The sequence below is a fragment of the Kwoniella mangroviensis genome (assembly GCF_000507465.2).
Source record: "Kwoniella mangroviensis CBS 8507 chromosome 1 map unlocalized Ctg01, whole genome shotgun sequence".
NCBI lineage: Eukaryota > Fungi > Basidiomycota > Tremellomycetes > Tremellales > Cryptococcaceae > Kwoniella > Kwoniella mangrovensis.
Genome location: NW_027062533.1, coordinates 6,006,279 through 6,031,111, shown reverse-complemented (window position 1 = coordinate 6,031,111; position 24,833 = coordinate 6,006,279). Strand labels below are relative to the sequence as shown.

Sequence of the window (24,833 nt, the reverse complement as noted above, 5' to 3'; positions counted from 1 at the left end):
TCTGCGCTGTGTTAATGATTGGGGATGGAAGTCCTGTAAGCAATATGCTTATATGTATATGGAGGTGTTAAAGTCGAAGCCGATTAGTCATTGTTTGTCTCCTCTCCTTCTCCTTCTCCTCCACCAGCCAGGGACAGGGACGGGGATGTGAAATGAACATTACGAGTACTTGCGCGACGCAACTGATATTGATTTCTTGTTCTCCGTTGTTGTTTTCGTCCTTGTCTCTTCTATGCACACTTGGACAGGATACACTATACAAGGGAAAAACCTTGCGGAACCCATCACGACGAATTGACCTTCTCCTGCCTATGACACTCGATCGTGAATATCTGGGATAATAAAAAGGATGGAATTCAAATGACCGACCGTGCCCCTTCTACTATTCACAACCTCCGACATCCCAAATCTACCAACGTCAAACATCCTCTACCTCCTCCTCCGATCACTGGTGGATATTCACAGCCCTTTAATGGCAATCACTGTCAGGTAATCAGTTTACAAGAACGAGAGTGTACAGATAATCCTTCAGACAATGTTATCCCTCAAAAGAGGAATAGTACAGGTGTAACATTACCACAAGGGAAGAAGGGAAACAAATTATCTGTAACTGTATCTGTGTCTGTCTCCAATCCCGCAAGACCAATACCATCAACCGGTAAGCGTAGCGGAGCTAGAAAGATGACCGATAACGGAGATAAGGTCCCTCGACCGGATACAGCCTCTAAAGGGTCTGTAATGAGGTTAAAAACGAAGAAGTCATCAGATTCGATGCCTGGTCCTGCTACTACCTCTACCCGGAAACACACATCGCTCGATCCCTCGCCAAGCACTAGTGCTCCCAAACCTACCAGTTGTAGAATGGGTGATGCCTCTCCTTGTGAACCAGCGTCAGATCACCCAAATGTCGAGAAACAACCTGTCTCGAAATCTCAGATCTCTCGCCCGTCGAGAATCATTTCCGATTCACAACCCTCCCATACCTTCGATGGTCAACATCCAACTATCTCACCTTCTTGTCTACCTACTCAACCTTATGCTCTTCCCGCTCAATTCGCTTCCAGCCCAAAACAAGTCATCGATCCCCCTCGATCGGCAGGATTAGGGCCTGCGAAGATAATCCTCAAGATCCCACCAACTGTGTTTCCCTCTTCTCAGCGAGAATCACTCGAGAGACCGCCGCAGATTCAGACCACTCCCAACGCACGAAAGCGAAAGCTGGACAGTCCCAATCCAACCCCCGACAGATCGTCTCGACGCCCCCTTTCTACTCATTCTGGTTCCAACCCGGATCACCTAACATCTTCTCGATCCGCGAAGGTGAACCCTTCAACGACAGCTCCGATCGTGCCGACGTCATTGCCTACTGGGAAAGTAGTCGCTAAATCGTCGCAGACTAAGGAGATTGATACCTCACGAAAAAGAAGATTGGACACCGGCACATTGTCTCAGGATAAATCGTCAAAACACTCTATCCCTGCTAAACCCGCCTCCCACCTCAGACAAGTGGTCGCTTCTTCTCAGTCGGCCGGGACCACAACTACATCCTTACCAGTCCCATGTATATTGCCCCCTGTTGAAAAAATCCTTATCAAATCGCCTCAAACCCAGGCCAAGACTAGTACCAAAGCACGAAAGAGAAAGTTGGATATCAGTAAATCACCACAGGATGGATTGTTCAAACGTCCCAAACTTGGAGTTGGACTCGCCGAACACACCAGGCCTCGAATGACAACGGACGTCATCGATTTGACCAATATCGATGATGACGATGTTGGAGATGGGAATGTAGATATGCAAGATGCCGATCATCGCTCGCCGCCAACAAAGGTGAAAACCGAACGCGTATCACCTCGCACTCATTCTCGAAGATCAAAGCACCAGCAACGATCGAACATTCAAACCTCTCTTGATGATCTTATGGTGGATGCAGTTGGTGTAAACCCTCAAGATGATGTACGTCAATCACCTCCTCATATTTCCATACAACAGATCGACTTCACTCAACCTCTTAATTCAGATGAAATTTGGAAAATCGCCAGTAATACCCATGACAGACTCTGGTCATTGTGTTCAAAGAAGCTGGTGGTTTCCGGTGAAGAATTCGTGGGTTCTTCCGAATGGAAGCGAAAATTGAAGAATATAAAGCAAAGTCAGGTAAGAGAGAATGATCGGAAGAAGATGCCAGTGAGTCCGTCATACATCTAACAAACATCCGGGTGCATACTGAATATATAAATAAATCGTAGACGAGAAGCATCAAGCAAAGTCTTCCATTCCTACCTCGCAATTTGAGGGCTGGTGTTACTCACTTATCAAAACTCAAATTTCCATATCTCAAAAATAGAAATCCTGCTAGAATCATTGCACCGAAGTGCTTTCAACGGTTCTGGGACGAATGGGACAATAGGGAGAGCAACGTGCAAACATGGTACGTCTTCCGCCTACCCTTATGGCTTGTCTGTTCGAATATTGATCTTATACCATGATTATCAGCCGAGGAACACGCATACTGGTGGTCAAACTTGGCCGATTTGAATTTGACAATGCGTCCATACCCGCTGTGAGCGCACCAAAACCTGATTCTGTGACGATCTCATTCTATCGTGTTGGTGTGAGTGGATTTTTCCTCTTTTTGTGATCACTTTCCCTTTTTATTTCCTGTCAAATCATTACATTGTCGATCTCACATATCATCGGGAAGAGTATCGAGGAATGCTGATCGACGTCAGTGCGTACGGTGCGATGACAGACTACAGAACCATTGTTCAGAAAGAATTTCCAATTGAAAGATTTCGAGTTCCAACCAACCGGAATGAACATCTATGCCCCATATCCAATAGATTACTCGCGATCGTCGGAAAACTTCTCCCATCTGTCCATGCGCGCAACTTTCCATTCGGGCAATCGTCTTTGGTATATTCCTTTTCTTTCGGAAAGGACTGCCCATATTGGACCTGATGGCAAATTCGCTACGAGATGTGAACCTTTCACTTTACGCACTGCCGCCAGATCTCATCCATCAATCTTGCGGTTGCTGCCACCTCCCATATGGGCTGTCGATCCAGCAACTCCTCTTCGGCCGTTACCCAGGAAGATAATCGATAAACCTTCATCTTCCGATCACACCCAAGTCAGGTTCACAGATAGTGCGGATAAATTGAATCAATGTGTTTGTGGTTTAGATGATGGGATAATAAACAGATTTGGGAATGAGGAGGAAGTGGCGACGTATCTTGCTGTGATTCATAGAGGTAGTTTTCAGATTAGAAGCAAACGGGAAGAAGTGAGTTTACCCTTCACTTTCTCCCATTTTTGCTCTTCAGAGATACTAAATCTGACCCATTTCTTTCAGACTGATGGACGTAAACTTGCTCATATCGAATTATTCGAGATTGGTCTTGCGACTGAGGAACAACTTATGGGGGATGAGGATGCTGTACGCAGACAAGGAGTCACTAATGAAGATCTTGATGGAAGGTTCTCCACCTCGAACCTGGTGCAAGAACCCTTGATGGAGATAGAAAATCCCACCGCGGCTCGTGGCTCGTCATTGTCCAACCCCGCACCACCTCGAAATGTCTCGAAAGTCTCCGATTACGATGTCCCTACGGATGATCTATCATCAGAACAGCGAGCCATACCCAATGCCCTTACCATCAAACAGACCGAGGTCGATAATACCTCGTCTGAGTCTAGAGCTGCTACTGAAGTACTAAAAGAAAGCTCTGCACCGGTAATCACAGTGAGGAACCTTGGACCATTATCAATCTCAATCACGGATGTTGGGAAGGCTACGAATAACAATGATACCATTGGTACCATCGAGAACATATCTCAAGTCAATAAAATTATCGTTGAATCCCTCAATGATACCCTTTCGATAGTTCCCGATATAAAGGATGATGCTCAGATAACGAAACCTACTTCGAATGGATTAGCTGGACCGTACATGTCTGATCGGACGAATGGATTTACAGACTGGTCAACTCGGATCGACCCAGGTACGTTGGCGGACCTGTTTCCTGCGCTGGACGAAGTCTGGGATGGAGGGAAAATTAGACATTTGATAAGGGATCATGAGGAGGTGAGTGCGGTTTTGTTTCTTTTCTTGCGAGAGGTACTATGGCGAATCATACTGATTGTTGGGTACTTTGCGACAGGCGGTGATATGGACTAGGTATCATGTGAGTGAATGAATTGGCACGTAACAGTGATCGGATAGCTAATAAATGGGTGGTTCGGTGTGTTACTGCAGCTTACGGAAGGTCAAAGGTTCTTGACTTGTTGTTGGAATCGATGGGTATATGAGAATGGGTGAGTTCGTCTTTCTCAATCTTGCTTTTGATCCATTGAACTGTCATCAAACTGATGAATATGGTCATGATCAGACCGATACCAATTGCAAACAGATTGAAATACTATCTATCATTTATCGAAGCTTATGGGCAGATTATGATTAGAGCGGGAATGACCAGAGAGATAGGTGATCTTTTACAGGTAAGTCTGAGGTTCCAACTACCTGCTACCCGCTCCCATGGCATCAAACAATATCAATTGAGTTGGTAGTGGATTGACCTTCATGTTGATGGATGGCTTTTTTGGTATCTTTGCAGATTCATTGGAGAGATAAATATATATCTTTGAAGGAAATGGGAGAAGTACTGAGAGTTTGGAATGAGATTTCAAGATTTCATGAAAAGTTGAAAAACTTAAGACAGAATAAACAGAAAGAGAAAGGACCGAGGTCAATCACACGGAATTAATGTATAACGGTAAATGATTATAATGTTGATCTGATATGACTTAATCAAGAAGGAAGGAAGACGGAGTTGACGGAGTTGGAAAAAATATTGTTTGTATCGCATTGAATTGTATTGTATCTTTTACTCTATACTGCAAGTTGAACATCGCGTCAAATCAGACAGGCTAAATTTATAGATTTAGATCTACATGTTGTCATCTGGTACAGTCGCAATTGATTCTAACAATAACGAAAGATGGGATAGGAGTAGATGATTTGGTGACATGCACAATATACAAAGTGCAACGTACAATGTACAATGTTTGATTCATTATTTTGAATGATCGCAGTGTACTGTAGATTATCTGACATGTTTAAACGATACTAGTGGTGTTTACGATTGCATAAGAGCGACAAGCTATTATGGTAATACAACATGAATTGAGATGAAATACTAGTATGTGATTACATGACTTTCTGTTGTTTATTCTCCCCATTACCATTACTCAGTTCTTCTTCCGGTCCTCTCTTCATACCCATATTTGGACCTCTGGGAGGTACTCTACCAGTCAAAGCAGGAGCGAACGGTACACCTCTTCCTCTCCCACCACCTCCTCTAAATCCACCTCTTCCTCTATTCATACCGAAATGCTGTTGCTGTTGTTGATGATGTTGTTGTTGTTGGTGGAAAGGTAATTGATTGCCCATTCCCATGTTCATACCCATATTGTCCATCATACCCATACCCATATTCATCCCCATATTCATCCCCATGTTCATATTCATTTGATCCATCATCATCATGTTCATCCCCATATCGTTAAACTGATTTTGCTGTCCGAATCCACCATTTCCTATTTGACCTAATGCTACGTTCGGCGCACCACCATTCCCACCGTTATTCAGATTCATCATTTGTAATTTCAATAATTGAGTTTGGAGTAATGCGATTTGCTGGTTTAAGATATTCCGAGCTGGAGAGAGAAGCGATGGGTTCAATAACATTTTCTTGGCCTAAATGGCAAATATCAATCACATATAGTCAGTTGTTTTACGAGATCTGCTATTACACGATAGATTCTTTGACTCACCCCCATAAGATATGTATTTATCACCTGTGGTGTAAGTTTATCGAGATCTACAGCTTGTCCGTTCGCTCCTAACATTTGATTTTTAGGTTGTTGGTCGATATCAGATCCTTTCAGATTAGGTCGAGGATTCTTTTCTGCCTTAGTAGGTGATATAGCACCTTCTTCAATCTTGTCCATTTCGTTCAAGCACCATTTAGCTCACTTCATACACAGCGCACATTTTCTACTCACCTCTTCGTCACCTTTATCCACACCATCTTGATTTTTCTCTAATTTCTCACCATCATTTTCGCCGTTTTCCTCTGCTTCTGCGTTTTCCTGTTCATCACTCTCCTTCTTCTCCTTGGTAGACCTCTCAACCTCACCTTCCACATACTTATTCACCTTGTCTCTCAATTCCTGATTCACTATTAACTTATCTAAGCTCTGCACCTTTGACTCGCACGTATAACATTCGAATTCGTTCTCTAACAGATGATTCGTTATGCATTCTTCACAGAAACTGGTCTTGCAGCATGGCGTGGTCGTAGCTTCCCAGACAAGTTTTTTGCATATTGGACAGATCAACGATGGGTCCAACGGTTGAGAATCACGGACGTCGGATCCGGTGAGAGCTCGTGGTTTCACAGCAGCTTGTTTTTGCCATTGACGTCTGAAGTAGAAGAATAGTATTTAGTGATGGTTCCTTCCATGGGAATCGTGAGACGGGCGGAGGAGGTAAACACTCACTGATCAGGAACAGCACGTACAAAACCTCCATCAGCAGTCAACATCGCACCACCGCTTGAACCCTCAACTCCACCAGGAGTTTCAACAGTCTTCAAGAAACTCCTTGGAATACCTGTGACTCGTACAAATCGCTTTCGATCATTCGCACCTGGATCTTCATTGTCGGGACAATTCTCGATCCAATGGCCTAACATCATGTCATATCAGCTTAATTTGCTACGTTTTTGAGGCGGAAGCTGACACCAATCACTCACCTTTTTTACCACATCGGTAACAGATATAACCAGCTGGAGGTTCTTTATCATGCTGTAAGCCAAAATCGTACTTTTGTGTGGCAGCAGCTACGGCCGATCCGGAGGGTTTATTGGACCGTGCTGCTCGAACTGCTGGTGCTCGATAGCCACTGTACAATAAGGTCAGCATAAGGCAACACCTAATACATCGTGACACGGAAGCGAAGTACTCACGCTGACATATCCTCTTGCATCTGTTCCCAAGTTTCCGCGCCTTGAGCAAGAACAGCTGCTATCTTGGCATCTTCCTCTGCGTTCCCCGTTGAGATCGGTACGCTGGGTTCTCCGGGCTAAGAAGGTGATACGATCATCAGGATCTCACATCGATATGTTCACAAGGGTTTGTTCTGTGATATTCCTCAAAATAGAATGCTAACTCACCTTGGCATCATCTTTCCCATCGAACCGTTTCGACATACTCCCAAATGTACCCGCCGAGCCTCTTATCCCACCCAATCTATTCTGCTTATCCTGCATTGCCTGTCTAGCATGAGATTCAATCCTATGATCACCCGTCAAGGCATCTGCAGCTGAAGTTCCCACTATGTAATTTTGGGCATTACCTCTTCCTTTCGCTGATGAAGGTAATCTCCTTGCAATAAGGGATGAAGATCGAGGAATTTGGTGATTATCGTCTCTGAATTCTACATGAATGTGGACATAAGTCATTAGCATTTTTTTGTTTACTCAAATTCCGAGCGTGTGGATACGCAGATATATTAGATTCTTGTATAGCATTGATTAGAGGAAAGGCCAGGTGAAACATACCTTCTCCTGTAACATTATCATATACACCAATATCAAAATCTTTCCCATTACCCATTTTATTACCCAGTATAATCTCCCTCTTCAGATCGAATACTGAGATATGAGTTCCATCGAACGTCACTCGTTGCTCATTTCGACTGGCGCCCCAACGATAGAATACTGTTGACATGATGAACAAGAATTACTGGACGAGTAATTTGTGAAAATCGACAATTGGTGGGTTGCCTTCCGTACACTACTAACTGAGATTTGTGGATGTTGGAGTAATCTTCTATTCAATTGTAGCTCGAACTTCCTACTACAGCTGCGAGAGTTGAACTGGCAGGAGCGATCTGGTGGTAATTCGTTTGTCAGAGAGACTGTAAAGCGTCAAGGTGGAAAGAGTTGTCCCTCGTGGTGATTTTGTTCTTTCGTCCCGGAGCAGTCGATGCCGTACTACTCAGGATCCACTCGGTCGCTGGTGGAAGTATTGGATTATTGTAGAAGTGATGGTTTGGGAAGAAGGAGGAGAGGCAAATTCAGCAAAGCAAAGTGCAAGATACATCTCCCAGTGCGAGGGAAGTAAGCTCATGTGTGGCCGAAGAGCATTACGTAAGTGATTTCTCACTTAACCGATAAGATGACACGTCAAGCAACTCAAAGATGTGAACAGCTATTTACCTTCTCGTGATTATTTCTCTTTCCATCAACTAGCGAGCTATCAAGATGGTCAGGTCAACAACGATATTCAGAGTACACGATGGACTGCCATTGGCTGCTAGTGTAGATGATGAGAGCGTGAGTATCATTATTGACTGAGTACACAGGTCGAGTATATCAATGATGGAAAGCTAATCTATCGCCTTGGGGTCCTAGACGGAGAAAGCATTGACGGAGTACAAACAACAATCGAAATTGATCTTTAGAAGGCTGAACGCAAATAGTGAACCAGCATGTTCGATTGAATCTGGTCAATATACCTTACAGTGGGTAGCGTGACATCCCCAGCCACCCCATCAAGAGAGTAAATTTTACTGACATATGGTTTGGTACAGTTACCTTATAGTGGATAAAGTCATTTACATGTGTATATGCGATTCCTCTTATCCCCGTAAATTAGCTTTCAGTTATCTGGACGAGTTGTCCAAAGAGTTTCAAAGGTCTTATGAAGGGAAGATAGAGGGTGTTACTAGACCATATGCATTTATGGGATTCGGTGAGTCCGAGTTCTTTCCATTATAGTCTTAGGGATCTACTAACATCGATGTAATTTCACGTTAATGTGTAGATACATTCATATCGAAGACCACACGATTATATCGAGATTCCCGTTCTCTAACCCAGGGTGCTGGTCCGGCAGCTTCTGCATCGTCGTCAAACCAACCTCCAAACCAACTTGATCAATTGAATGAAAATTTAAAGGATGTAACGAGGATAATGACTAAGAATATGGAAGATCTATTATGGAGAGGTGATTCTTTAGATCGTAAGTTGACGGATCATGCTTACTTCCAATCCAAACCAAAACAATTAAACCCCTTGACAAAGAGAGGTATACTATCAATAACACAGAATGGGTTGCTTCGCTGACTGATTGTATCGTGGGTTTAGGAATGTCACACTTATCAACTTCATTAAGATCTGAATCTGCAAAATACAGAAAAGCAGCTAGGAATATAAACCTTCAAGCTCTAATTAGAAAATGGGCTCCAGTAGGTGGGATAGGGTTTTTCGTCATCTTGTTCATCTGGTATAGGTTTTTCTAAGAGATGGATCTATATCACATGAAGAATGGATGAAGTCAGACAGTGTTGACAGTGGGAAGTGTGTTAAGCAGGTAAATTGGATTTGAGTGCATTCCAGTTCTATAACCAAATTCGTTGAGCAGAGAGGAATTCATATGAATGACTACAACAAACCATGATATTATTTTATGTATCTTACATGTATATATATATATATATATATAACTCTATAGCTAGCAGATGACTAGTATTGACAAATCATACAACTGAGCAGCACTTACTCTACGGTCATCAGATCATATATGTCCCTCAGTGAGATACCTCTGGAATTTAGCCTGTAACAATCCCAGAGTCCATCTCGCTCTTCTCCAACCACCTCCCAGAACAACTATACAAACCACCATAAGCGTCAGACCGACACTTAGATCTACTACCGCTCTCCTCAGCGCTAAAAGCAGATAAAGTATAATTCTAATTGTAAGTTTCGGTCTTCTAACCTTCACCCTAGTCACTGTAATCTGATTCGAACCTCTACTACCCGCCGTTGGATTTCTCAAATGTTGAGAAGCCGACGCTGAAGCAGAGTTTTGTAGTTCATCTTCTTCCAATTGATCCAACTCATCTTCCCCTTCACTATTTCCATTCCATCCAAACCATCCATTCCTCTTTCGATCGGCATTGGCGTGTTTCCTTAAGATTATACTCTGATTCCTTTCCAGGATCGATAATCTCTCATGTAAGGCAGAAAGAGAAGTTTGTATATTATGTAAATTGACTGATAAGTTCAGAGGAGCGGCGTTGAACGTCGACGCAGATCCTGGACCGGCTATCCTAGTTGGATAATTCGTTATGGGTGTATGACCCGTAGGTGGAATTGGATTTTGGATATTCAAATAAGATGAATTTGATATGTCTGGTGTATGTATTTGAACGAAATCTTTCACTGCTGGTAAGTTTGGCGAATGAGAATATTGAGGCATTTGCACGTTGGAATTAGAGACCGGATTTCTTAGATAATTCGATTCATTAGGTGCGGGTACCGGTTGACGTTGTCGAAAAGAATGTATAGATCCCTGTCCACCTGCCAGACTATGCGTTCTAGATCCAACATGTGCGGGGGGTATGCTATCCTGATAGCTCCTCTGAGGTTGTGATTGAGTACCGGAAGGAGATTGTCCCGCTTGAGAAAGATTGAGCAACGAGCGATGCGAGGATGTCAACGCTGAGGGAGGGACGATATTTTCCGCTACGTCTGGAGGAGGCAGTAATGGATCTGGAGGTAGCATGTTGTACTCTGGTGGGGAAGGTTGAGCGATAGGTGATGCTTGGGAAGAATGGTAAGATGATGAGGAAGATGCCGGGGACACAGGTCTAGGTGGTGGATCTTGATTGGTGACCGTATCGAAAGATTCTAATTCTGAGATATGGTTCTGAGTTCCTTCCGACTCGCCGTGATTGCGAAGAATCTATGTTTGATTGACCGAGATTTAGCATTATCGGTCGATATGGCTTCAAGATCGGATGATCGCTCAGATTGGACTTGCTTACTCACCTTCAACAACGCATTCACATATGATCGCTTGGCCTCTTGCTTATCTATCCCTTTCTGTTTATTCCAAGCATCCCTGAAAGACAACCATATCAGCTTTCACGAGTCTTACTCTGTTTGGGAGAGGGGGAAGCTGTGCATACCATTTCGCTTTTCCCAAAATGTCCAACATACCAGGTCGAGGTATGGAGATATCACCTTCGGTAGCTGGGAAGAGATGTGAGTCAAAATCAGCATGATTGACTGTTCGTCCTATGGGAGCGTTTGAGATACTATTATTTACCTTGCTTATATAACGAATAAAGCCATAATTTCTCTTCATAAGACGTTTGTACCGGACCACCTTTCGGTAGACTATACAGATGCAACGGTACCAGACAGTCGATCAGCCATTTTTCCAATCCCGACCGTAAGGAATGGTAGTCAATCTAACTAACCTTTGGACTATATCTACCGCACGATGGAATTGTCTAATGTTGATGGCTTCAGCTTTTTAGAGTCATTCAGACTAAATCCAGCTGACTGGCTTACCCATCTATATCTGCGAATAAACCCATCTTTCAAAGATGAAACACCTCACTCTCCTCGGTCGCGTGAATCGGATATGAGATTGTATTGATGAAATAGAGTGCGTTGTAGATCGTCACACTGGAAGTCGTATCGAACGATGGAGTCGCCGAGATACAGACCAAGTGACTATGATGAGATTGATGATAATACTGTACCCTCATGCATGTAGAACAGAGATAAGTCAATCCAATGTTATCTGTATTATCTATCTATCCTCTCTCAGCTCTGCTTTCACCGCCGGCTCAAACATCAGATACATCCGAGCGCTGGTCATTACGTAATGCTCCATTTTTTTTCATTTTCAGAATTTCAACGGACCGACCATAATCAAAGTTTCCAGTCGCACAAATAATCCTTCTCCATATACACCCAACTAATCAATAATAATCCAATCAACAGGCGACGAGTACCTCCCCTCGACTACCCAGCAGCTCGTCGCCCATTCTCACATCCACCTCTGACCCTCTGTTCGAACACCTCGAAGCAATCTCGTCAAGATGGATATCGCTCATTCAATCCACTCCGAGGTCACCTCCCTCTCATTCTCCTTCCTCTCCACCGATGATGTCAAGGCCATGTCAGTGAAGAGGTTGGATAACCCCATCCTACTAGATAACCTGAACTTACCTACCAAAGGGGGTTTGTATGATCCCAAGTTGGGACCTATGACTGCTAGGGATGTGTGAGTGTTCTCCTCAGCTCGTCATCTGTCCTCATATCTGACTGGTCATTGATCCTTTCTCATGAACAGCTGTGAAACATGTCATCTATCCTACTTTGCCTGTCCCGGTCACTTCGGTCATATCGAACTTCCCACTCCAGTCTTCCATCCTCTCTTCATGAACCAATGTTATGGGCTTCTTCGTACCGTTTGTTTGTTCTGTCATCACTTTAAGATGCCCGAGCTCATCGTGAGTCTGCAGTGACATCCATCCTATCATGACTTCATGCTGATGAAGTGTCATCATGTCGTAGCTTGCTTCTTACGTTGCTCGAATACGTTTACTTGACGCTGGTCTCTTGACCGAATCTCATGAAGTAGCCCAGATATTCGCCAAAGCAATGGGTACACCAGCCAGTTCAAAAGACGATGAACCCGATGCGGAAGATGTAGAAGGCGGACACAAGACCATATCAAGAGAGAACGCAGCGGAGCTGATCGTGAGAGTGGACGCATACGTCAGTGCTACTCTCGAAGCTGCCAAGAAAGTCTCAAACGGAAGTACGAGAGATGCCTATAAGGATGGTTTGGTATTTGAAGAGAGGAAGAGGCTATTGAGTGAATTTGCGAAGAAGAATTGGGCCAAGTGCAATAGATGCTCTGCGTGAGTCAGCTGGTTGTCGGTTCGAAGTGACAAGTGAAAGCTGATATATACCGCATGTTTAGTTATGCTTACACTTTCCGAAAGGAGAAAGCAATCAAGATCATTGAATACGACCTCTCACTTAAACACAAGCAATCCAACAAGATGGCTCATATCAAACGAAAAGACGTGCTCGCCATCAACTCCAAATTTTCCAAACATCGACGTTCGGCTGATCCCCAAGATATCGATGAGGGTATCGAAATGGACAGCGACAAAAGTAGTAGTAGTGCTGAGGAAGATAACGCTATGGACGTCGATGAGGAGGAATCCATTGAGGAAAATGACGACAACGAAGAAGACGATCAAGAAGAGATTGCTAGAACCGTAGCTAAATCGGCAAGTGGACAAGTGAAAGGTGCAAGAGGAAGGAACGAAAGAGTCATGTCTGCTGCGGAAGTCAGAGCTCATCTCAGATTACTTTTCGCCAAAGAACCTGAAATTTGCAAACTCCTCTATGGAAGACATGGTGGAAACTCCAACCAGCCAACCTCAGGTCCAATGGCAGATATGTTCTTCATGGATGTCGTACCAGTCACACCAACACGGTTCAGACCACCAGCCAAGATGGGTGAAGAATTATTCGAAAATTCACAGAATTCCCTCCTATCAGCTGTTATCACCACTTCGCATAGAATCCAGGAATTGAATGGTAGATTGATAGAGCAAGCCAAAGCTGAAAAGGGTGAAGCTGTATTGGATGCTATAGCAAAAGCAGATGGCGCAAGGGCGTTCGAATTGTTGTTGGAAGCTTTGATCAAATTACAGCACGACGTCAACAGTTTTATGGACAGTACCAAAAACCCGACGGTGATGAGACAAGGTCAATTGCCCCCTCAAGGTGTGAAGCAGTTATTGGAAAAGAAGGAAGGTCTTTTCAGAAAACATATGATGGTGAGCTTGTTGGAACGATGATTCGACCCCAAGCTGACATTCTTTTTAGGGTAAACGAGTCAACTACGCTGCTCGATCGGTCATTTCGCCCGATATCAACATCGAGACCAATGAAATTGGTATTCCTCCTGTATTCGCCAAGAAACTGACATATCCTGAACCTGTCACCGAGCAGAATGTACATTGGTTGAGACAATTGGTGATAAATGGTCCCAAGAATCACCCTGGTGCAGCTTTAGTACAGAATGAGGACGGCACACAGATATCTCTTGTGAGTGTCCCTTTTGGTCCGAAGATGGGATAAAGGCTAATTTGATTTTCAAAATTAGGACCGAACTACCCCCGAGCAACGAGTTGCTATCGCCAATCAATTGTTGACCCCGCAAGGTGACGATCACGGTATAGGAAGTAGTACTGGACCACCTAAGAGAAACAAAAAGGTCTACCGTCATATCCAAGATGGTGATGTCGTTATACTCAATCGACAACCCACCTTGCACAAGCCCAGTATGATGGTACACAAAGTCAAAGTCTTGCTGGGAGAAAAGACTATTCGAATGCACTACGCCAACTGTAACTCCTACAACGCCGATTTCGATGGTGACGAGATGAACATACATTTCCCCCAAAATGAAGTTGCCCGTGCTGAGGCTAAGTTCATCGCCAACACCGACAACCAGTATCTCGTACCCACGTCTGGTAATCCACTTCGAGGCTTGATTCAGGATCACGTAGTCGCTGGTGTGTGGATGTGCAACAAATCTTCCTTCTTCACTCGAGAACAATATTTCCAACTTATCTACGGTGCCCTTCGAACGGAAGATAACTATACTGGACGAGATAAGATCATCACACTTCCACCTGCAATCTTCAAGCCCCGACCACTCTGGACCGGTAAACAGATCATGTCTACCATCCTGGCAAATCTCACTCCTCGAAATGCCAAGGGCTTGAATTTGACATCGAAGAACAAGGTTCAGAATAAACTCTGGCGCAGGGATGACTCATCTGATCCAGCAATGTCAGAGGAGAATGTCATCTTCCTCGATGGGCACTTGATCTGCGGTGTACTCGATAAATCTCAATATGGTGCTTCGGCGTATGGTCTCGTTCATTCAGTCCACGAGTTGTATGGCCCATACATCGCAAATCGACTTCTCGGTGTGTTGAGTCGCCTTTTGACGAAATACCTTCAACATAATGCCTTTTCCTGTAGAATGGATGATTTGATTCTCACTGCTGAAGGAGAGAAGATGAGAAAGGATATTTTGGATAAAGCCTCAGGAGATGGTGCTACAGCTGCTATGAAGTACGTTGGTCTCCCTGAAGGCTCAAAGATCGAGGATCCCGATACAGCAAAGAACCTTGCTATCCGACTTGAAGAGATCCTACGTGATGATCACCTCATGGCTGGTCTTGATGCAGTCATGCAATCCGCCTTCAACAAAACTACCTCTAAAATCAATAACGATGTTCTTCCCGATCACTTGGTCCGACCTTTCCCTGACAACAACATGCAAATGATGACTATCTCTGGTGCGAAAGGATCTAAAGTCAATGCTTCTCAGATATCCACTTTACTCGGTCAACAAGCTTTAGAAGGTCGACGAGTACCAACTATGGTATCAGGTAAAACCCTTCCAGCCTTCAAACCCTTCGATACTAGTGCCAGAGCGGGTGGATACGTAGCGAACCGATTCTTGACTGGCATCCGACCCCAGGAATACTATTTCCATTGTATGGCTGGTCGAGAAGGTTTGATCGATACTGCTGTCAAGACCAGTAGATCAGGTTATCTGCAGCGATGTCTCATCAAACATCTTGAAGGTGTTAGAGTACACTATGATCACACTGTTAGGGATAGCGATTCGTCAATCTTACAGTTCATGTATGGAGAAGATTCTTTGGATGTCACCAAACAGAAACATCTGGAACACTTCGATTTCGCCGCTCGAAACCATACATCCTTGATCAACAAGATTCGACCCGGAGATATACAAGGTAAAGTGAATGATGATGCTTTATCCCATATGAAGAAAGCTTTGAAGAAACCACACAAGTACGAACCTGTTCTGGCGATATATTCGCCTTCGAGATTTATCGGTTCGATGTCTGAAGAATATGCTAGGAAACTAGACAAGTATATTGATGATAACAAATTCGGATATATATCGAAAAAGGGAGTGAACAAATCTAGTCCGTATGCGAGTGAGAGGATACCTGATAAGGATTTTTTGAAACTTGCTAGAGCTAGGTATATGAGGAGTTTGGTTGAGCCTGGAGAAGCGGTTGGATTGCTAGCGAGTCAGGGTGTCGGTGAACCTTCCACTCAGATGACTTTGAATACTTTCCATTTGGCTGGTGAGTGGACGCATCTTTTCGGATTTCGTCACACAATTGAGGCTGACTTTCTGTACGGTATTCAGGTCACGGTGCTGCCAACGTTACACTTGGTATTCCTCGATTGAGAGAAATTGTCATGACAGCTTCATCCAAACCTACGACACCCACCATGAAACTACCTTTGAGAGAGACAGTTTCCGATAAACATACCGAATCATTCATCAAGCAAGTTTCACGATTGACCTTATCTCAGGTGGTAGAACGAGTGACGGTGACTGAACGATTATCGTCCAAAGCATCCGAATCCAGCGGTACGAGACAACGTAAATACACCGTCTTACTCGAATTTTACCCTCAAGAAGAATATGGACCAGAATACGAGATCACCACGGAACAATTACATGAATCTCTTGCATTCTCATTCGCTCCTCGATTGAAGAAGGAAATCTTAGGTGAAATGCGTGAAGTGGCTAAATCGGCTCAACAAGATTTACAAGTCGGTAAAGGTCTGAAAGTGAAATCTGGTGCAGACGAGCTGGCGGAAGATGAAGATCATGATGTTGATCATGAAGGAATTGCCAAGAGGAGAGGAAAAGATGATGAATTAGATAACGAGAATGATGATGAGGATGCCTACAACGAAAAGAGGATCAAACAATCTAAACAACATGAATATGAAGAAGATTCAAATGCCGATTCTGGTATTGCCGATCTAGAAGATTTCGTTGAGAAGGAATTGGATGAAGCGGATGATGACGAGGACGAGGAGGCGGATGCGATTGAAAAAGCAAGAAGGGATCAGAAATCTGATGATTTGGCGGAATTGTTCAAGCTCGCTTCGAAATATGCTACAACGTTTAGCTTCGATGGTCATAAGGGTAAATCGGCTCAATTCGATTTAGAGGTGAGTACGAAGACGTCTACATTCAGTAGGATTTCATATGTGGGCAAAGTATTGCTGCTGATGTGTCCTTTGACAGTTCCCTGCCAATGCACCTAAGTTGTTATTGGTCGATTTGATCGAACGAACTTGTCGTGCTGCTGTGGTTCATGAAATCTCGAATATCGGTAGATGTATGAAGATTTTCAGTGATAAAGGAGATTTCACAGTGAGTAGTACATGACAAGCAGGATTCGCAGCAGAAGCAGATGATTGGAGTGTACGATGCTGATGGAAAGTTACGATCTTAGCGCACACTCATCACTGAGGGATCCAACTTGCGAGGCATGTGGGCCTTAGCCGATGAATTAGTCGACCTCGATCACCTAGCCTCTAACGATATCTACGCGATATTGACGACATACGGTGTAGAAGCTGCCAGAAGAGCTATCATAGATGAGATCAGTAGCGTCTTCGGTGCTTATGGTATTGCTGTTGATTATAGACATTTGACAATCATTGCGGATTACATGGTAAGTGACCTGTATCAATTTTCGATGAATGACTACATTCAATTATGACGCTGATTAATTGTCTGTGATGTACTATAGACCCACGCAGGTGGATATAGGCCATTCAACCGAACGGGTATAGCCGCCAAATCCTCACCATTACTCAAAGCATCTTTCGAAACTACCGTTGCTTTCTTATCTGAAGCTACCCTTCACGGCGATTTCGATGATCTCACCTCACCTGCTGCTAAGATCGTAATGGGTAAACCAAGTTCGAGTGGTACGGGTTCGTTCGATATTAGAGCACCTACTAGGATTGCTTAGGTCGTACTTCCCCTAGGCTTTTTGATATCATTTCTTCTGCGTTCTTTTCGTATTCTCATATTTTTGGTTCAATAATTGCGTTATGGATTTTTGCATATACATATAAGAGTTGGAAAATTAGTATATATGCATGAAATCACTTCTACAATATCTTTGTTATCTATCCCTCATATCCTCGCCCATGTATGAGACATACTTGCAGTCTGTCAGCATCCATTGGATTCTACCGTGTACCAAGAACTACTTTAATATGCTATAACGTGTATTTTACATGATCGTACAACCGTCTTCTCCACTCAAAGATCCTAAAGCACCTAGATCCTGTGATTGAAGACACAAAAGTCATTCAGCTAAGTCCTGACTGACTTCGCATCCGTATACTAGGAGGGAGCAGAGAAGAAAGATGTTACTTCAAAACTCACGAATCCCTCTGGTAAATCACCCATAATCTCTTTCGGTGGACCTCCTAAATCCTGCATCTCACTGACCAGCCCAGCAATCTCTTTACCATCTTTCTCGTCTGAGTAATTGGGTTTCTTGAATGTCCCAACGATCTTTTGGACGATCTCGTTTTGTTTGCGGTATTTGATCAAGTCGTCTTGGGTAGTACCGTCAGGAGGGGATGAGAGGTATGTGGGGTACTGTTGAATGATTCATGATCAGTCCAAAGGAAGTGATGGATATGCAGATGGACGTTTGATTGTGACGATATGATAAAGTCGCATATGAAGAACTTAATGACCCACCTTCGAAGCCAACTCGTTCATGGGTTCCTCCAATACTTCTTTAGTCATCAACTGCCTCATCATACCTTCCAATACATCCGCCAGATCTCCATCCCCCTTTCCTTCTCCTTCGTCCAAATTCAAATTCAGATCTTTTAACAAGTCCGGATCACCGCCTAGACTGGCTAATAAAGCTGATAAATCCGGTTGCTGCTGAGTGTTACCGTTGGTATTAGGTTTTGATCCAGCCTTGTTCAACGATTCGAGAGTTTTAGCTAAAGTCTCTTCATAACTTGCTTTTGGCTGCTGTGGCTGTGGCTGTGGCTGCGAAGAAGACTCTCCGTTGGTCTTGCTTTTCTGGTTGGCATCTAATCCCATAGCTTTGAGTCCTTCTCCCGATAAGACCATCTCCAAAGCTTTCTGCCATGCCTCCTCTTCAGCTTCTTTACTCAAACCTGCTCCATTTGCAGTCGAACTGGATGATTTACCGTTGGACTGCGCAGACGATGATGATGCTCGAGGAGGTACATCCAACATTGGTCCAGGTGGATGTGTACCCGCTAATTGCTTGAGAAGTTCGTCCATACCTTGCATCAGGGAAGCTTCGAAATCGTCGTTGTCGTCATTATCGTTGGTTTCCTGATTCTGGGTCTGAGGGGGCGAAGTGGTTGTAATTGGAGGTGTAGGTAGTATGTTGTTCTTCTGCTGAGAGGTAGTATTGAAAGATGCCAGTACGTCTGTATTTTCATACTGGATATCAGCAAACGGTCACATGAAGAGTGGAAGGGGGATAAAATACTGACCATCTAAGTCATCGAGATCATCATCGTCGTCGTCCTCAACCGTCGGATTCCTATATGATTTCGACGATTCCGCTTGTTCTGGAGGAGGCATATTGGCTATGAGATATGCGAGATTGATGCAAGATGAGCGGTATGAATATATGAGCAAGACAGTAAGATGAACGCTCGTAGCATTTCAACTCTTGTCAGTTTGGTCCAATGTCGTTGATGGGTTCTACTCGACGGTTAGCTGGAGACGCGAATTAACCGGGGATTACCAGATATCTCGATATCAATGCCACGTCACGTCAGGTTATTCGGGGACAATGAGAGAGGTCGGTGTCCGAGTATCATCAAATCAACCTCTGCCGGGCGGATGACTGTTTGGGAGCAAGTACCTACCACAGATATCATTGCCGTATGGTGTCGTACTCACCTTAGATAGCGGACAAGCTTTTGGTCGGTCCTACGAGTAGTGCACAGCTTCTTAGTCGTTGTCCCCGTCCGGGTATGTCCGTGAGAATGACAGTACAGTCAGATGTCAAGGCCCGAGGTGGGTATTGGTATTTTGAAGAAAGTATATATACCATAATAAGACTCACTTGATAAGCTCATCTCGTCCTGCCCAAACAATAAATCAAAGAAGTTTATCCATCTGGTCTTGACACTTTCCCCTGACTCTCAGTCTCAATCTTCACATTCACCAATAAATACAGACACAGCTACGACTTACGATGGAAGCTGTCTTCCTCGGAGCATCCAAGGGTATAGGTTACTTCACCGTCCTAAACCTTTTACAGAACAATCAGAATTGGAAAGCTACTTTGTTACTTCGAAAACCAGATGTGTTCGATGACAATCACCTGATCAAGCCTTTCATCGAGAATGGCCGATTGAGGATTGTTCAAGGTGATGCCACTAATGAAGATGATTTGAAGAAGTTGTTTGAAGGGAAGAAAGTGGATTTAGTAATGAGTAGTATAGGTATGTCATTTATTCCCATTTCATACTGAACGTGTATTGTTCATATTCAACATCTCACAACTAATGTTTTGGTCCCATATTATTGTTGGTATAGGCGCTGCTCCTCAATTCGGTTTATCAGGAATCAAGATCGACCAACCTGACCTATGTACACGAGGATCCATCGCCCTCTTACACGTGCTGGAAAACCTACCCCAGGATGTACCTCCAAGGGTGATCGTATGCAGTTCGATGGGTATAGGTGAGGCCCACAAGGATATGCCTCTGGCAATGAGGGTGAGGGACTAGTGGTCTACCATCATGCTGTTGGTGTCATGGTAATCCAGTATAACATTGCAACAGTATAACAGTATAACAGTATGTTAACGTTGAAACTGTTTTTGCATACATAGTTACTTTATTCATGGCTACTCGATAAACCTCATCAAGATAAGAAATCACTCGAATACCTCTTCCATCGATCTGCCATACACCTTCCCACTCAAACCTCCCCACACGATATCCCACCGGAAAGTCCATTATCTAAACAGGCTATTGAAAGTACTAAACCCGACTTCCTACCAGAGGTGATCATCGTCCGACCAGCATTCATGCCTACGGAAGAACCGTTCGATGCCGTTCCAGGACCGAAAGATAAAGTGGGAGTGGAAGAAGGTCTGAGTTGCTATACGATCAAGAGGAGTGATGTGGGTCGATTCATAATTGAGGATTGTTTGCCTGGGGAGGGGAAAGATGATAAGTGGGTGAATAAATGTCCAGTCGTAGGATATATATAATGATCAGTAAGGCTATAAACGTATCATGATGATTTAATTTGGTCCTGACTATTTGACATATCTTTTTGGCTCTCTTTCTTCTGTATTTCTACTTTCTCGTTTGCAAGTCAAATTATAATATCCTTGTAAATAATTTATCGATATGCATTTCAACGTACAGGGCAGATAGAATATACCCTCATCGCACAACAGATCGAATGCAGGACTAAAGTAGAGAAAATAGGCCATTAGCATAACTTGTCTTCCTCTTCAATGCATTCTAAGTATTTACAAATACAGATATAATCATACAGCATATCTCCAAAAAAATCCTGTCCCAAATCCCAAACTGATCGAGGTGTTATAACGTGAAGAATGTCTTCCTTCCGAAGTAAGCAGATTTCATATCAGAGACTATAGGTATTGCGCCAGGAGCAGTATCGCCCAGACCAATCGATCGCATCACCTCGTTAAGCTCGGCGGCGGAGTCGATGCCACTGGTGTAGGCGGCTCCACCTCCAACCTCGGCGTTGTAGCCGACGTCAAAGTATTCGTCCTAGCAGTGGCTGTGGGAGTAAGAGCGGGAGTCAAAGGTGTGCGAGGAGCAGTCATAAATGTGTTGGGGGATGCACTATCTTCTATCTCATCATGATTGTCGTCGGGTTGACCCACTTTGATCGGTGCTGGAATAGGTTTCTGTTTCAGGATCTGTGTGTTTTCAAAATCGTTATTTCGTGATGTATTTAAAGTAGAGTCGTTAGGTAAGTCGATTTCGTGATTTTCATCTATCGGTCCATTTGGTTCATGTTCATTCTCATTGTGGTTCATAGTCGTGCCAAGCCATCGCTGATCATTCTCAGTCCCTCTCTCAGCTTGATCAGCTTTCTCGAGTGGGTCTAAACTTTCGTCCTCGATTTCACCCGATGGCGGCCTGTTCAAATTCCTCCTCTCGTAGGCCTCCTGATTCCTCCTAGTGTTCTCACTCATCTCCCAACTAGGCAGTCGGTCTCCTTCCCCCTCTCCATCATCCAATCGTACATCAGACGAAGCTGACGATGCTCTCCTCCTTCCTCCGACTCCTTCATCCACACTCAAACCCTCACCTCTCGTCCTACTTCTTCTCCTCCTCTTGTACTCCGGTACATCATCTATCTTCTTCCCTACAACATTTATAGCCTCTTTCGAAGCTAAGAACTTCATCTGATCCTCCGATAAACCCGCTCGGGGTAAAGTCGTCGAATCAAAGGATGCTCTCATAGCGGTATTAGGCAATGGGCTGGAAATTAATAATGAATTGGTAGATTCCCATGGAGTGCTGGCAGTCGATGGTGATCTAGATCTACCAAATGCGAAGGACGATGAAGCTCGGGAAGTGGTAGGCTGTAACAAGAGTGAGGTGGACGATTCCCCATTTCTAGTTCTATTACGATCATTACGAATCTCCATCATTTGGGCTGAAGAGGGGGGTGGCGCGTTTTGAGTGAATCCCGCTCTTGATAGTAAACCTCTGAAAGTTGATGATGTCCTCGTACGTAAATTACGGGGTGGGGGTACATCTTGATTGGCAGTAGTAGGATCGGAGCTGGCATATACCAAAGGAGCAGACATAGCTTCTAGATAAGTTGGTGTCAAACCCCATGATCTTCTAGCTAGTGATTCTCGTCTGACGAGCAATTCACTCCGTTGAGGTGTCTCGGGTGAGGGTGTCTCGGGTAGTGGCTGATGTTGATCCGAGGGTGAGAGTGAGGGTGTACGAGTATCCGGTCCGATTTCTTCATGCGTTTCTCCGACAGGTGATAATCCGTTATCCCGATTGTCAACGTCTTCATGGTCTCTTACTGTACGATTGGATCGCATGGAGGTTGACCGACGATGTGATGGTAACAAACCTCCTTCTACATCGCCTTCTGGACCTTCCTCCGGATGAAGCTCTTCGTCAGAGTATGAGCCTGATGAGAATGACGATTGGGATCGCTGTCTATATACGGAGAGGAAATTGGGAGAATCAGTAAGCATATCATCAGAATGTACCATCCTACATTCCCCCCTCAGATCATATCTCTCGTTTTCCACACGATTATTCGAAGCAATTCCACCTCTATCACTCACCTTACCAATACCAACTCCTCATCACCAGCCTCCTTACTATAAACCGGCAAAGTTTTCACACTCCGTCCAGACTCAGTCCTCCTTACATTCCTTTCCCTTTCTCTAGCTCTCCTAGCTCTTCTCTCCGCTGCTGTGATGTTGGTAGTGGGTGTAGAACCATTATTGATGGACGATGCGTTACCACCGGTCAGCGGCGTATTGGTACCGGACAACTGATCGGCTGTGACAGTCCGAGGTAGACTATCTCGAGTAGATATAGGTTGGTGGGCAGCGGTTGAGCTTGAAGGAAGGGAGAATGTGAGGGATCTGAATAATTTAGGAAGCTTGGATCGAAAATGGACCTGAACAAGTGTGATGATCAGTACCAGCACGAGATGAGTTGACAGATTGGTACTGTTGAGGATTGTAACGAGGAAAGTGGGATGTAGGAACTCACCAATCCTACACATATGATGGCTGCTACCAATATCACAATGATTGGAATGATAATTTCCAATGCTATCCCTCCACCACCACCACTATCGTTACCACTGGTAGGTTGATTGTTCTCCGAAGTTGAATTATCTGAAGAAGGTGGGAATAGACCTTGTCTCTTGATTGGGCGAAGGGGTGTTGCGGATGTCAGGAAAGGAATCGTGAGTGAGAAGAGAAGTAAAGCAACGGCAGTTGGAACCATGTTCAATAGGGTCCTGTAAGGTGGTTGTTCGGTAGAGTATCGTGTTTGTATATATAGGTAGAATGTTCTTCACTGCTTTCAGTCTCGGTGTTTGATATCTGATCTCTTGTTATCTTACAAACCGCGACTAGCCAAGGGGAACCATCCAAATGATCTGATCAATCTTCCTAATAGATGTCCGGGATACGATGGATGAAATGCAGTTGGCAATAATATCGATGAGGTGTATATGATCAGTGATGATGGTGGGTGCTGGTACACAGTGCAACGTGGTCGATACGTTTTCTCCCCTTCTTGTTCCTGCTATTGGACTAGTCGATCAATCCTACTAGATGATTATCTCCTTTATGGGTTTGACTCTCCTTCCTTTCGGGCTATGCTATGCTATGCTGATGACCACAGCGACAGTGTCAAACGGTCTGCTTCGGTCTAAACTTGAGTACGAATAACCATCAGAAGCGATGGGTCCTATAACCTTTTTTCGCAGGTGGTGGTTTGATGATTGTGAGATCATCAAAGGCACTAAATACAAGACTTACTGAGTAGGTCCGTGTGTGGTGCGGGTGAGGGTGAGGGAGATGATTTCATCTTTATCCATCTTCTGTATTCTGTTATATAAGTGTCATTCATGATAGGATCATTGGACCATGTGAACTTCGCAGTCCCCGCACCTTGATATTTTATTTCTGAGAATATAACCGTAGTCGTACGCAAGTCTGGAATTCTTTCACGAAAAGAAAAAAAAAAAGCTGTGTATGCTCTTGTATCTTGTTGACATGGATCATTTATCGATCAGGTGGAAAATAAGCTGTGAGCTATGTATGCTGTTTTACGTTTCGGTTATAGCTTATACTCGAATGAAACGGTGCCTTGGACAGAGATGCATTGTTACACAACGTATTTGTATATCACCTAAACTAACTCGATCGAATTATCGAAAGAACCAAAAGATAATAGTAAAAAGTATGGAACAATAGAAAGTCTCCTCCCATCCAACCAACATATATATATACAATA

The 24,833-nt window shown here is 44.0% G+C and overlaps 8 protein-coding genes across 8 annotated transcripts; 4 read left to right on the top strand and 4 right to left on the bottom strand.

Annotated features, from left to right (window-relative positions):
- Nucleotides 1-360: 360 nt before the first annotated feature.
- On the top strand, nucleotides 361-4,766 carry I203_102247 (uncharacterized protein; the record flags this gene model as incomplete). Its single annotated transcript, XM_019146752.1, has 9 exons — nucleotides 361-2,187; nucleotides 2,250-2,431; nucleotides 2,497-2,614; nucleotides 2,753-3,286; nucleotides 3,356-4,087; nucleotides 4,164-4,187; nucleotides 4,259-4,317; nucleotides 4,392-4,500; nucleotides 4,617-4,766. The coding sequence occupies 9 exons, from the start codon at nucleotides 361-363 to the stop codon at nucleotides 4,764-4,766; spliced, it is 3,735 nt and encodes a 1,244-aa protein (XP_019004285.1).
- Nucleotides 4,767-5,209: 443 nt separating this feature from the next.
- I203_102246 (uncharacterized protein) lies at nucleotides 5,210-7,794 on the bottom strand (the record flags this gene model as incomplete). Its single annotated transcript, XM_019146751.1, has 8 exons — nucleotides 5,210-5,758; nucleotides 5,836-6,003; nucleotides 6,067-6,487; nucleotides 6,565-6,751; nucleotides 6,819-6,967; nucleotides 7,032-7,147; nucleotides 7,239-7,501; nucleotides 7,626-7,794. The coding sequence occupies 8 exons, from the start codon at nucleotides 7,792-7,794 to the stop codon at nucleotides 5,210-5,212; spliced, it is 2,022 nt and encodes a 673-aa protein (XP_019004284.1).
- Nucleotides 7,795-8,330: 536 nt separating this feature from the next.
- I203_102245 (uncharacterized protein) lies at nucleotides 8,331-9,370 on the top strand (the record flags this gene model as incomplete). Its single annotated transcript, XM_019146750.1, has 5 exons — nucleotides 8,331-8,402; nucleotides 8,481-8,590; nucleotides 8,660-8,820; nucleotides 8,893-9,090; nucleotides 9,216-9,370. The coding sequence occupies 5 exons, from the start codon at nucleotides 8,331-8,333 to the stop codon at nucleotides 9,368-9,370; spliced, it is 696 nt and encodes a 231-aa protein (XP_019004283.1).
- Nucleotides 9,371-9,645: 275 nt separating this feature from the next.
- Nucleotides 9,646-11,455, bottom strand: I203_102244 (uncharacterized protein; the record flags this gene model as incomplete). The annotated part of the gene is made up of 6 exons (XM_019146749.1): nucleotides 9,646-10,815; nucleotides 10,902-10,974; nucleotides 11,042-11,105; nucleotides 11,182-11,252; nucleotides 11,336-11,368; nucleotides 11,430-11,455. The coding sequence occupies 6 exons, from the start codon at nucleotides 11,453-11,455 to the stop codon at nucleotides 9,646-9,648; spliced, it is 1,437 nt and encodes a 478-aa protein (XP_019004282.1).
- Nucleotides 11,456-11,965: 510 nt separating this feature from the next.
- Nucleotides 11,966-17,785, top strand: I203_102243 (uncharacterized protein; the record flags this gene model as incomplete). The annotated part of the gene is made up of 10 exons (XM_019146748.1): nucleotides 11,966-12,150; nucleotides 12,220-12,379; nucleotides 12,444-12,793; nucleotides 12,856-13,726; nucleotides 13,776-13,997; nucleotides 14,056-16,087; nucleotides 16,153-16,973; nucleotides 17,050-17,178; nucleotides 17,261-17,482; nucleotides 17,561-17,785. The coding sequence occupies 10 exons, from the start codon at nucleotides 11,966-11,968 to the stop codon at nucleotides 17,783-17,785; spliced, it is 5,217 nt and encodes a 1,738-aa protein (XP_019004281.1).
- A 267-nt stretch (nucleotides 17,786-18,052) lies between these two features.
- On the bottom strand, nucleotides 18,053-19,404 carry I203_102242 (uncharacterized protein; the record flags this gene model as incomplete). The annotated part of the gene is made up of 4 exons (XM_019146747.1): nucleotides 18,053-18,106; nucleotides 18,208-18,426; nucleotides 18,532-19,247; nucleotides 19,314-19,404. The coding sequence occupies 4 exons, from the start codon at nucleotides 19,402-19,404 to the stop codon at nucleotides 18,053-18,055; spliced, it is 1,080 nt and encodes a 359-aa protein (XP_019004280.1).
- A 622-nt stretch (nucleotides 19,405-20,026) lies between these two features.
- On the top strand, nucleotides 20,027-21,052 carry I203_102241 (uncharacterized protein; the record flags this gene model as incomplete). Its single annotated transcript, XM_019146746.1, has 3 exons — nucleotides 20,027-20,276; nucleotides 20,371-20,552; nucleotides 20,669-21,052. 3 exons carry the CDS (start codon nucleotides 20,027-20,029, stop codon nucleotides 21,050-21,052), a joined length of 816 nt encoding a protein of 271 aa, XP_019004279.1.
- A 441-nt stretch (nucleotides 21,053-21,493) lies between these two features.
- I203_102240 (uncharacterized protein) lies at nucleotides 21,494-23,816 on the bottom strand (the record flags this gene model as incomplete). Its single annotated transcript, XM_019146745.1, has 3 exons — nucleotides 21,494-23,009; nucleotides 23,141-23,481; nucleotides 23,577-23,816. 3 exons carry the CDS (start codon nucleotides 23,814-23,816, stop codon nucleotides 21,494-21,496), a joined length of 2,097 nt encoding a protein of 698 aa, XP_019004278.1.
- Nucleotides 23,817-24,833: the final 1,017 nt, after the last annotated feature.